The sequence below is a fragment of the Canis lupus genome, chromosome 32, assembly GCF_003254725.2.
Source record: "Canis lupus dingo isolate Sandy chromosome 32, ASM325472v2, whole genome shotgun sequence".
NCBI lineage: Eukaryota > Metazoa > Chordata > Mammalia > Carnivora > Canidae > Canis > Canis lupus.
The window spans coordinates 33,049,126-33,062,448 of NC_064274.1; the positions used below are offsets into that span (position 1 = coordinate 33,049,126).

Consider the following 13,323-nt stretch of genomic DNA (forward strand, 5'->3'; position numbering starts at 1 on the left):
AATGAATTCAGAATTCATATAAAGTGTCTTACCAAAATACATTACAAGACATCATGTTGCATTGTATGTTTAATGATACGCATCACTGGAAAGAATTCACTTACATGATAATTACAAAGCTCAATGTAATTAAAATGAATCAATAAATGCAATATTTGAATATTTGCAAAATTATGATACAGAGTCAGGTAATATTCTTGCCATAATGATGATATAAGATAGCCAATAAAATAAATAACCATAATTCATATATATGGTGTTTTGTCCTGAGAAGCCTTCTGTATTGAAACTAATGTTGAGTTGTTTTCAAGTTGTTTTTCATACTGAATTATTCTGAAGAAGGTGTTTTTAAGAATCATTTTCTAATGGTTATTGAATATGTATATTTGTATTCTATTTTAAAGCACAGATAGAATCTTTCAGTACATGGATACTGTAGAAAGAGAGATAGACTTTGGACTACTGGCTCTGTCCTAAGTAGAATCTGAAATATTTATTATGCAAAAGTGCTCCCTTTGTCTCTTGACAATGTGTACAATGTAATGTATGCATTCAATACATATGTCGTAGTTACGGACTACCTTAGTTATGCAGTTTCATTCCATTTTTCATTCTCTAACTATAGTGCTTTGTGGTTTATGTGCTTTTCTGTCCCATAAAAATCAAAGACATTGAAACTTTAGTAACCTTGAATCAAATTACTGTGGGTCACAGCCTTCTTCATGCCCTCCAATGCAGTCTCTAGCATCATGCCCTGTCATACCCAACATGCTCTTGTTTGGTCTTTCCATGGTGTAGAATGGAATCACTCCTCTGCATGTGGCTTCCAAAAGGGGAAACACAAACATGGTGAAGCTCTTACTGGATCGTGGTGGTCAGATCGATGCCAAAACTAGGGTGAGTGTCTCTGTTCTTTCAATTTCCTACCAATTTTGCTTTTTTGTATTCTTTACGCAGGCACCTTAAAATACCAATCCCTAAATATAAGCAATGTGTTTTCAAGGAAATTGCTTTCCTGGATTCAATTTAAATCTCATGCAATATTTAAAGGTTTCTCCTTGTAAAGTGGAATTAATATTTGCTTATCAGTGCTGGGGGAATGGGACGCTAGCCCCTCAATGAGACAGTTTTTCAAGTCCTTGTTTATTTTGAGGGACAAAGACCAAAGACTGGACTGAAGCATCTCTGATTACTAGCTATAAATTTCAAAAACCCAAACTTGTAAGCATATATTGTGCTATAAGGGTGTGGCTTTTACATAAATATGTTAAAATACATGTTGACAGTCTTTTGCTTCTAACTTTCCAATTTTTAAATCATTTTCTTAAGACATTATGCTATACTGACTTGAGGAGGAGATCTGCTATATGCTAATGGAGCAAAGGCATCTGGTTATTACGTTGCAAATTTGCTCATTCCAGTTTGGTAAGAGGCAGTGCCCTTCATTCATTTCAAATTTTTAAAGTCAAATATAAATCTGAGTTTTATCTCCTCCCAACAAATAGATAATAAAATAGGCAGGAAAATATAATTGTTCGAAGTGCACCCTCTGAAGGCAGACTACTTGATTTCAAATTTACTTCTGCTACTTACTAGCCATATGATATTGGCAGTTTCTTATTACCTTCTCTGAACTTAGTCTAATATCGGTACCCATCTCATATGGTTATAAGAGAATTAACTCTTAGCTATTATTATTTATCTTTGTAAAATAGGATGGATCAATTACTTATCTACTCATAATTTTTTTATTATGTTACTGAAATTATATGTAGTTACTTCCTTAAACATTTAATCAGTACTTCAACTCTAGTTCTCTGGAGTAGCCTTGATTAATCATAGACTTCCGCGAAACATTTTGAATTATATGATGTGAGAAGTCTGTAAAAGATAGCAGATAAGATTTGTCCCTTGTGATATTTTATCTTCACTTTGTTTAATCCTGGGACTTTATACTCTCATAGTCGAAGGACTAAGGATCAAATCTAATTCCTCTGCAAGTCTTGAGGCTAGAAAATGTTTTTATTTAATAAGCTTTATCATCTTTGAGTTTTAAGGGACTACACCAGTCCCAGACTATAAATTCTGGGTTTTTAAAAAGATTTTATTTATTTATGAGAGAGAGAGAGAGAGAGAAGTATACACATGCACACAAGCATGAGGAGGGGTGGAGGAGGAGAGGAAGAAGGAGAGAATCTCAAGCACACTCTCCACTGGGCACCAAGCTCATCTCTAGGCTGGATCCTACAACCCTGAGATTATGACTGTAGCCAAATCAAGAGTCAGACAGAGCCATCCAGGCTCCCCCATAAAATCTGATTTTTAATGACCTCAGAAAATGTTGCTTTCTTAATCTCATTTCTCTACGACATTTGGTCCAGAGTATCTATGTCATATTATCATGTGGGAGTTCTGGAGTGGTTTGCTTTGTCTGTCAAGATCTTTGTTGTACTGTCTACTGTCTTTTCATAAGAGTTTTACCTGATTTCTACCCTTTGCTTTGTTGACATGCCTTTTCCCTTGCTGTGCTGTAGGTATGCAGAAGTTGGAACAATTGCACACACACTGCATGCTTTGCTCACTTGTTTTTCATGTTTAAAGGAAAGAGTTTGTGTGCCTGCTCCTTTAAGTATATTACAAACATTATGTCTCCCTTTACACTTACATCTCTGTTTCTATTGATACTCTCTAATAATTGAGAGTATCAATGGAAAGAAAGCACTTAGTAAATCAACAGAATTTTATCTTAGCCAGTGTCTTAAGATTCACATTATTCTTATTAATATTTTTCTGGAGTATTCATTCATTTTTGAAGCAATTGATTTTGTTTTTATTGATCATTGCAATATTTCCTTAGTTATTCAAAATATTTCCTGGCCTACATACATTTGCATATGTAATTTAAGTCTAAGTCCAAATAGGCAGTGCGTTTTCATAAAAAGAATACTAAGATATGGAGAAATGGACTCATGCTAGTTCTGGCATTAAATAATTGTCCTTGAGCAAGTTGATCAAATGTAAGCCTTGGTTCCTTCTGTGAAGGGAATATTTGGACTGTATTTCATCCAGAGAAGCCTTTAGATATACAAATAAATTGAATTTCATTCAAGAATTTATAAAGCAAAAATAGATTTTATAATTGTGTATATTGTGTGGACATTCTCTTCATTTACTCCTTAAATGTAAGTTAAAGTCCTTCCTCACCTCTAAGGAACAGGATTTTAAAAGCAGTTCAATTCTTTTAATTCTGGCTGTAACTAAAACACCTGTATCTTTTTTTTTTTTTTTTTTTTTTTACCAAAAACAAAATCAGGTAATACTGAAATCAAGGACTGTGGTCTGGAATTGGGAGGCTAGTTCTGGAAGTGTAATATTTTATTATTAAAGCAAAGGAATCTGATTAGCCTTTTCTTTTGCCTTTGAAAATATATTTTAAAAAAGAAAAAATTTACATGTACTTTTGACTATCTTTTTAGGTAGTACAATAAAGCTTCTATATAAGGAAATAAAAATAGTTTTCTTTAATTTTTTTATCATAGAGGTCTCAGTTTTCCCTCCAATCATGTTAGCCATAAACATTCTGAATCTAGTATATTCTATCAAGAAGTTTCCACTTGATCTTCTTATTATATTTCTCATTTATACGATTTTCATTTTCTGGAGAAAAGCAAGATATGTAAAGGCTTAGGGATAATTAAAAAATAATCTTAACCACTTTTTCCCCACTTTCACCAGCACTTTGTCAATCATTGAGACATTTTACCTCTCATTGACATTCTCACTATTGGCGAGGATCTAGTGTGAAACTAAGATGCTATTACCAGAGCTCTGCTTTTCTGCTTTTCTGGTATTTGAAAAACCTCATTTTAATGTTAAAAAAGAAACTTCATAGCTAGTTAAAAATGATATTATTAATTCAGGTTTTATTAAAAGCATTATTCTTTTTTATTTTTAAACTTATATATTATTTAAATGTGGAGATACTCCACATAAGATTGAAATATTGAAATACATGTTGCAATGCAAACAGTAAAAGTTTACAAAAATATTAAAATATAATGAACAAAAAACTATATATCATGAAAAAGGGATCACAATAATTAAGCAACAATAGTGGGTACCAATTGTCATATACATACGATGTTGTAGGCACCCTGCTACGTACTCTACAAATATCATCTTATTTCCTCTTCCTAACAATTTATGAAGTATGTATTATCTGCTTGTAGAGGAAATATGGAGGTCTTCATTTGAGAAATGAGACTACCAAGGGGAAAAATGATTTTCAGAGGAATTATGTAACTTGACCTACCACACACAGGGTTGTAATTAGAAGAGCCCATGTTAATACATGGACTTCAGGATACATCTACAATCTAAGCAGGAGGGAGGAAGGAAAAAGATAAAGAAATAGTTGTACAAAGCTAATGCTGTGGATTACCAGCTGGAAAAGTGGTGTCCCTGTACTGTTGATTGATCTAATCTTTTAAGGATTATCAACATCATAGTGTGATATGAACTGATTCTAGTGAAGGGAAAAAAAAAAGAACACAAGAAAAGGGACTCTGGGCAGTAGAGGGGAAGTAACCTTCAAATAGAGTCTTAAAAATTTAAGTTAAAGATAGAGAACAGATCATTGCCCCTAAGAGTTAATAAAAAATTAAGTAAAAAAGTCCTTGAATACAAAACCTTGGTAAGATTTTTTTTGTGACAAAAATGAGATACTATACTTATAAAAATATCTAAGATCTATTCAGATGGAGCATGCTGGGAAAGTTGAATTTGATATAAGGGCAGATAAATTGCATCAGGTTTTTTTTTTTTTTTTTTTTTGCATCAGGTTTAGATCAATGTAATCTTTATTACTCTTTGATGTTCTTATGGATTTATTAAGGGTTCTCCATATTTTCCTGTTGTGTTCAGAGAGTATTTGAAGGTTTCCACATAATTACACAATGAATATTTCATGTATTCCATAGAAAACAATACCTTTCCTAAAAATGATTTAAGGCAGAGTCCCCTCATCTTTCAAACAAGGTCGTAAGTTAAATGGGATAAGAAAAATTACCCCATTATGTTTATTGTGAAACTGAGCATCAGAAAGCATCATCCATGGTAGCCTGCCTGAGACTCACACTTGAGTCCCTGATTCCAGAGCCCAAATGCAGAACCGTTGCCTATAATGCCTTTATTCATGATGTTGGATTTCTTCAAACTCTAGTTCCCCATGAAGCCCCTACCAAGAATATGATTGAGAAATCAAGCTATAGCTAATAGTTATATAACTTAAATAGCAACCAGTGCTCTATACTTCCACCACAAGGTATGTTATCAAGATATAAAAGCATAATTATCCTAATCACTTTGTCTGCACGGTTTCTTTTTTTAGGCTCCTCTCTGGCAAACTTTAAAATAACTCGGTATCTCAACTACAGTAGTTAAATCCTTTTAAAAAAATTTTCTGGAAATGCAGTCTTTTCATGCTAATTCCTACATATTCAAAATTGCAAGGTCTATTTTGGATGTTCAGTATCTTAATACTAGTTGAGTAGATTTAACAAAGCAAAGTATCATTATAACTCAAGGGTCTAACTGAAGACAGAGAGCAGGCTTGCATTTGATAATTTGAATATAGATTATTAAAGGCTCTATTTCTAACACTATAGGTGGACTGTAGGGAAGGCACAAGAGGAAGTACAGTGTTCCTGGAGCTAGCAAGAGCAGGACTCATTACCAACCCCAGGCCAAGGTGAGAAGTAGGGTACCAGCACTTCCAAGGAGAGGATTTTGGCTGCAGCATACCCTTTGGTAAAGACACATAGCCTAAGGACTAAGGACATCCTTTACAGAGTGGCTCCCATGTCTTGCTGCATTTCCCGTACCCAACCAGAAGCCAGAGAGCAATGTAGCCCACTTATACAATCCAAAGAGCTTTTCCTGTCAGACATGGAGCAGAGTAGAGAAAGCCAGAGCATGGATCTTTGAGGCTAAGGGAAGAAGATATCTAGCATAGAAATCCCAGTATGTTGGGACAGGAAGAGTATTGTAACCCAGATACTTATATTTCTTAAGAGGAAAGCATAACCCACATAGATGGTCCTGGAAACAGAGACACAAAAGATAGGCTATTAGATAGAGTTCTGGATATAAATCAGAAGCTTTTGAAGTCCTCTTAACTGCTCACCATTCATCTTTTTCTCTGACTGCTACCTACCTTCTCAACATATTTCCCTATGACAGTTTTTTTTTGTCTTAAACTTGAAATCTTTAGCTAATTTATATACTCAGGATTTCATTTTCTCTCTCACTTCTTACCCAATGTTACATTTTTGTCTGATTTTACCCACCTACTCTGCTTTCTGGCCATGTCATCTTAATGAGAAATAAGTCCAAAAGACAGAGGGAATTTGAGGATTGCTCTGGAATCAGAAACTACCTGCAAAGTATAAAGGTCAGAAAGTTTTATAAAAACTGTAACATATAGTTGTGTCATAATTTTGTTTGACACACCGTTTTAATGTTATTATTGTTAATAACAAATTTAATCTCTGAGAAATACTTACGTAGTTTGTAAAATGTTGAGAAATATGTGTGGAAACCTTTGGAAGAACATGAAAAGAATTTCCATGAGCAACAGGGAGCATTTTAGGAGGATTTCTGAAAATAGTGACAATTCAAGAGATCAAAGATGGACATGTTATATTAAGAAGAACTGGGGGACATGTTATATTAAGAAGAACTGGGGGGGGGTGGTAAAAGTTGTATTAGGACATCCAAAATAAAATAGCTTGACAGTATAATCTCGGGGTTGTGGTTCCAAGCAAGTAGTACTTTCAAGTTCAACAGCTGCAATTAACTGCTTTTCCATCTTCCTGAAAATTAAGACACTGGACCAGCAATGTGTTTTTTTACATTGAACCTCCACATGTGAGATCTCTCTCACCCTTGCCCTCTCTGTTTCATCCCTATCATTCTTTTTCTCTCCCCTGCTCTCTGTCAGGATCTCTCACTGTCTTACTTTCTCTCTTACTCTTCTCCTCTATCAAGTAACGAGTAGCAATTGTACTACTGATCTACTGAGTCAGTAGGAATGAGTTCAGCTTTCATTAAAGTGGCAAAAGAAACAATCTTGATTTTTTTTTTTAAAGTTAACTCAGGCTTCATTCTTTCATTCTTTTGGCAGGATGGGTTGACACCACTTCACTGTGCTGCAAGAAGTGGGCACGATCAAGTCGCAGAACTTCTGTTGGAACGGGGAGCTCCCTTGCTGGCAAGGACTAAGGTGGGTCATTCTGAGTAAGATGGGATCTACAGAGCTCTTTAAGCCACTCTTTTGCAAATCTTTGTTCTTGAAATCGAAGCATCAGTCAAATGTTTTCTAATTACTCAGTAATTGTGTGCCAGGAATGAGGAATATATATCAAGCTGTTTGAAAATTATTTAAAATGAACAAATCCATGCATTAAGATGTATTGATTGTATACCTTCATGTTCTTTCTATATTTTTGCCTGCTACTCTTACTACAGATGGATATTTGAACATATTTATGTTATATATAAATGAGTATATTGTATATACATGAGAATATTTCTTATATTCTATAGGTTTATACTTTAATGATTCTCTAAGAGGCTGTAAAATACATATAAAATTGTCTTTTAAAGTAGCACAATTAGCAATACAAGATAATCTTTTAACTCTCCAATCTTATTTTTTTTTAAAGATTTTTTGATTGTTTATTCATGAGAGACAGACAGGCAGACAGACAGAGAGAGAGAGAGAGAGAGAGAGGCAGAGACATGGGCAGAGGGAGAAGTAAGTTTTCTGCAAGAAGTCTGATGCAGGACTCAATTCTGGATTCTGGGATTACGCCCTGAGCCAAGGGCAGACGCTCAATTGCTGAGCCAACCAGGTATCCCTTAACTCCCCAATCTTTACCTCTTAGGTAATACTAGTAAAAAGAATGACTTACTGGTAGTATTGGGTGATTATATTTAGAATTAGTAGGTAATATGGAAAGCACAATTTAGGACAGGCCATCTGCAAAGAACAATTAAAGAAGTATAATGTTCTCTATGGCTCAGTACATCTAGCATTTCTTGCCTTATTTCATCAGTATGCTCAACCATGAAGAAAACTAACCGAAAACCCCACCAGGAGCTGATTTATTGGAGGTTTTCACTATAAAATGTATTTTACAAGCATTATTACTGTACAAGTCCCCACTTTCCAGCCATACTTTGGGTTGCCAAAAAATATCATGAAACATAAATAAAAGATAATCACACAGAACTATTTAATGGGATATGCAACAACCATCGTATCCTTAATACAACAAAAATTGAGTACAAAGGACTTACATTTTCTCTGTATTAGGGCTCTTCTATAGCCCCGGAACAGGGCTGGCATCAACTGATGATGTTACTAGGGTAAATTGAGAAAAATAAGACAGCCAACATAAGCAACTATTTTTCAATTTGTATTTTAATTGAATATTTATTTGAAATTATTTGGAGCAAAAATTAAACCACGCATTTAAAATATGTGTAGAATGAACTTAATCATTAAAGATGGGCTCAATAGGCTAGGAAATGATGACTTCAAGTCATATATCTTATTTTCATTCTCATAGTGATACCATGACTGTTGTAGAATTTTATCTTTAAAATATGACATTTTGGGCTGAGTAATGCAGGGATAATTATAGAAAGTTTTTTTAAAAGATATTATTTATTTATTTTAGAGAGAGAGAGAGAGAGAGAGAAAGAAAGAAAGAAAGAAAGAAAGAAAGAAAGAAAGAAAGAAAGAAAAGAAAGAAAGAAAGAAAGAAAGAAAGAAAAACACATGAGCTTAGGGGAGGGGTAGAGGGAGAGGGAGAAGCAGGCTCCCTGCCAAGCAGAGAACTTGACACAGGGCTGGATCCTAGGACCCTGAGATCATGACCTGAGCCAAAGGCAGAGGCTTAACCGACTGAGCCACTGTAGAAGGATACCCCGTAGAAAGTTTTGTTGAGAAAACTGGTTGAAATTTAAATGGAAATAACAAAATTTCACCAGTCATGTTATAACCAATAAAAAGTACATATCAAATTGAGAATGGGCTGATTTGCTTTCCCACAACTATAAAATAATCTTATATACAGAGTTCACCTATAATTGTTAGGTCACTAATGAAGACAATGTATTACCTAGATGAAATTTTTTTGCTGGCCTTCTTGTAGCAAAATCATTTATACGTAAGGATCTAGCATAAAATGTCTGTGGCTACATGATTATATCCACATTTATTCAGTCATTCATTCATCTGAGCATCCAACTATCATAGTGTAAGTAGTTACAGTACACTAGGCAGTGTTCTGATCACTAAGGAACTCTCAAGATAAATGACACAAGGTCTGTTTGTTCAAGAAGCTCAAAATTGAGTGGAGATAAGGAGATAATAAGAAAAAGTAGAGCTATATTCAGGGTAAAGAACACCAAGAAATGAACTAATCAGGTTGGTGAAGTGATAGCATTTTACCCGAAAGTGGAATAGGCACCTAATGCCAGACTATTCTTCTCATTCCATAAAAACTCTTAGTTTTGTATCATCCACTGTTCCCCCTTGAAGCAAATATTCATCTATCTAGTTATCATTCCACCTCATTTTTTGAAAATTCTAGCTTTTGGCAAACTATGACTCTTCTCCACAACCCCTATTCTAATTCATGATGATTTTAATGATCTTAGAGCAGTAGAGGATCTTTTTAGTTGGCCTGTCAGTTTTGGTAGCTGTAAACCCTCTTGAATTCCTCCTCTAATCTCTGACTCTCCAAACACTGCCTCAATGTTTCAGTTACCTTTCTCTGAGATCCCAACTCCAGAAATGTGTTTTGCCTTCTGAGTCCATCATCCATTGTTTTATTATCCCATATTCACCTTATGCTTTCACCTCTGCCCAACAGAATTATTCATACCACTCCCTGACATACTCATAGACTGAGCCACTGTAGAAGGCTCACTTGCTGTATTTTACCCTGATTAGATCCAACTCACATTCTTGTAGCTGAGTGTGCTGGCTGAAAACACCCAATCATACTGCCTAGGCTCACTTTAAATTTATGATTGCTAACTTCGAGTTGGCCTTTAATGCTGCTTAACAATCAATATATTTCTGAACCGTATTCACTCTCACTCCCTGCTACCTGACTATTCTATACTTTTTTTCTTTTTTAGACTTCTTAGACTCCTTTCCTTGTCTTTATTTTCCATGATGCTGAAAAAATGGAAGCAATCAGGAAGAAATTTCTATTGACTCCTATCTTCCTATCTACCCAATTATATGAATCAGCCCATATAGTCTACGTTCTCTCTTTTTGCTATCCCTGACACAGTTGCTTCTTCCTCCCTTCTCAAAAATACTCTCCTTTCCTTATATGCCTCCTAGACCATTATACCTCTCTGTCTTCCCTCTGTTCAGCCTCCTTTCCTGTTTCCTCTTCACTTCCAGGTCTCTGGATGTTAGAAACATTCTCAATATAGAAATGTTCTCAATAAGGAAAGTGATTTCAACAATGAAGGAATGTTAGAAAACACACAAAAAGTGAGCTCCAGATTTCAACAATGAAGAATGGCCATTCCATTCTTTCAGTTTCTCAGGTCAAATACCTCATGCAGTGCTTGGCTCTTCTCTCTCTTCATATCCTGTCACTAAACCTTGTCATATTTTCCTTCAAACTATCTCATAATTCAGCACCCTGGTCCAAGTTACCATCAACTGTACCTGGATGATTGCAAGAGATACTAATTGGCCCTCCTTTTTCTCTTTTAACCCTGTTCAGTATATTCTCAATACAGCAAACAGAGTAATCCTGTTGTCCTAAACCTTCCATAAGCACTTATACTCATTTAGAGTATAAATCAAAGACTCTATTCTGACTCGCAGTTCTCTTACCTGAGTTCCTCTCCTTATTTACCCTCTTATTCACTTGCCTTCAGCTGCATTCTCCTCCCTACTCTTCATCAGTCATACTCAACATGATATGCTTGTATTTGGTTTTCGTCACCCTCAAATGTTTTTCCCCCAGATCAGCAGGACCCACTCTCGTACTGTCGTCATGTCTTTCATTAAAACTCACCTTCTCAGTCAGCCCATTTCTGGCCAACCTATCCATAATGTGCCCATATATACAGACTTCCTTGGCCATCCTCTGCTTTAGTTTTCTTCTTAACACCGGTGGCCTTCTAACATACTATATATTTTAATTCTTACTCTCTTTGCATTGTCTGACTACTACCCAAAACATGACCTTCATGAAGACAGGGCTCCCTGTCTGTTGTGTTCCCTGTTGTATCCTCAGTACTTGATCAGGGCTTGAGTAGGTGCTTAGCAAATATTTGTAAAATGTAATGAAGAATTAAATGGTGAAGATTTTATTTTCCACATAACTTTTAACTGGATCAAACAACATTAAAGATTGATAGAATATCAGAAAAACATGCCACACTAACCGTCTAAACATGGCTACAACCTGAATTTCTTCTACACTTTGTCCTTACACTATCTTCCCCCCTCCCCATGCATAAATACCTTATCAATCCATTGTGCCTTCTCAGTTCATTTTAGGAATTTATTAATATAAAAGCAATAATTATGAGTAAAGAGTACTTCAAAAACCAAGAAAGTATATTAATAATTTCAAAATCACATATACTTCTACCTCCCAGAGATCAACACAATTAAGATTTTGCTGTATTTGATTTTAGCTGCCCTTCATTATTGAAATCACTTTCCTTATTGAGAATATTGGGCCTTTGGCAGATTCTGGCTTTTTATCCAGACCCAACTTTTGCTTCTTTGAATGTAATGACCGCCATGCTGGGTACTTGGTCAACAATTATTTCCTAGTGACTGTATTTGCATTATTTGCATTGATTGTTAAGAAAAGACCATATTCCACTCCTCTTAATGGGCGAATGTATTCTAACTTAGTTTCTTCCCTAATTTTACATATTTTTTTGTATAAGCTTATTTATTTAACTTTAAAAAAAAATAAGAGTCTTACCTAGACTGATAATCCTCAGTGAATTACCCTGCTGTTGACCTTCTCCAAGAATTAAGATTAAAGCTGTTTTTGGCAGTATCACTGATGATAAATTTATATTATCCTCAAAGTTTAAAAGTTGGGAGATCATTGACCATGTGGTCTACATTTGCCTCACACTTTTCTAGCTCTTACCTGACTGCTTTGTCCAAGTCCAATTCATGTCTCATGTTAGAAAAAGGAATCATAGGATTTCAGGGCAGCATGGCTCTAAGAGATGATCAAAATATTTTTCTTTCCCTGATGCACCCACTTGCTCTTCCTTCATTTGCACTCCCCGTCATTTAAAAGTAAAGAAATTCTTGCAGAGGGATGAATTGAATGGAATAAAAAGCCTCAGCTATCACTTGTATTACATATCTAATATTGCCTTAATAATTGTGAGATCCGTCTAAATTGTCACACAATACTATGCATTCATTCACAAAGGGCATATTAATTTGTTTTTGCCTAAGAATAGCTTAATTATGAAATAAAATGTTCTCTTAGCTTCCCTCTGTGCCATACATAACCCACTGGACATTTAGATGTTAAATGGAGATTATTTTTTCCTCTCCTACCAACTGTACCAAATATTGAGAATTGACTCTGCTGTGTTTTACAACCTGGAAATCATGACTGAAATGTAGACTTGGTTTCGTTTTGTCTTGATGTGCAGAATGGGCTGTCTCCGCTTCACATGGCTGCACAGGGGGACCATGTGGAATGTGTGAAGCACCTGTTACAGCACAAGGCACCTGTTGATGATGTCACCCTAGACTACCTGACGGCCCTCCATGTTGCTGCACACTGTGGCCACTACCGCGTGACCAAACTCCTTCTGGACAAGAGAGCCAATCCAAACGCCAGAGCCCTGGTAAACCTGGCCTAGTCCACATTAGCAGAAAATATAGATTGAGACAATATACCATAGTGGTTGACCATTGGCACATGGGCGAATCATGGTTACAGATATATAGTTAATTCTACCAAGTTTGTTACCTCCTACAAGTGGCCTGCCTACTTCATGCCTTCACAGTTTGCTATAAATGATGGTGGGGAAGGATAGATTTAGGAAAACACTAAGGTAACATTTCCACAACTAGCAAGCTGCTGATAGATATGAAACCTCTGGAGTGATAAGCAATTTTGAAAGGAAAATAGAAGTTGAAAATAGGAATCATAAAATAAATTCTAAATGCCTCTATGAAGAGTCAGTAAAAGATTGAAAAAGTTGAATATTATTAATCTCTATTTGGAA

General features: G+C 35.4%; 1 protein-coding gene across 1 annotated transcript in view; it reads left to right on the forward strand.

Moving 5' to 3' along the window:
- ANK2 (ankyrin 2) overlaps positions 1–13,323 on the forward strand; it is a 229,977-nt gene that overhangs the window by 99,124 nt on the left and 117,530 nt on the right. The window contains 3 exon segments of the mRNA XM_049104827.1: positions 799–897; positions 7,184–7,282; positions 12,742–12,939. Coding sequence (XP_048960784.1) covers positions 799–897; positions 7,184–7,282; positions 12,742–12,939 — 396 coding nt within the window.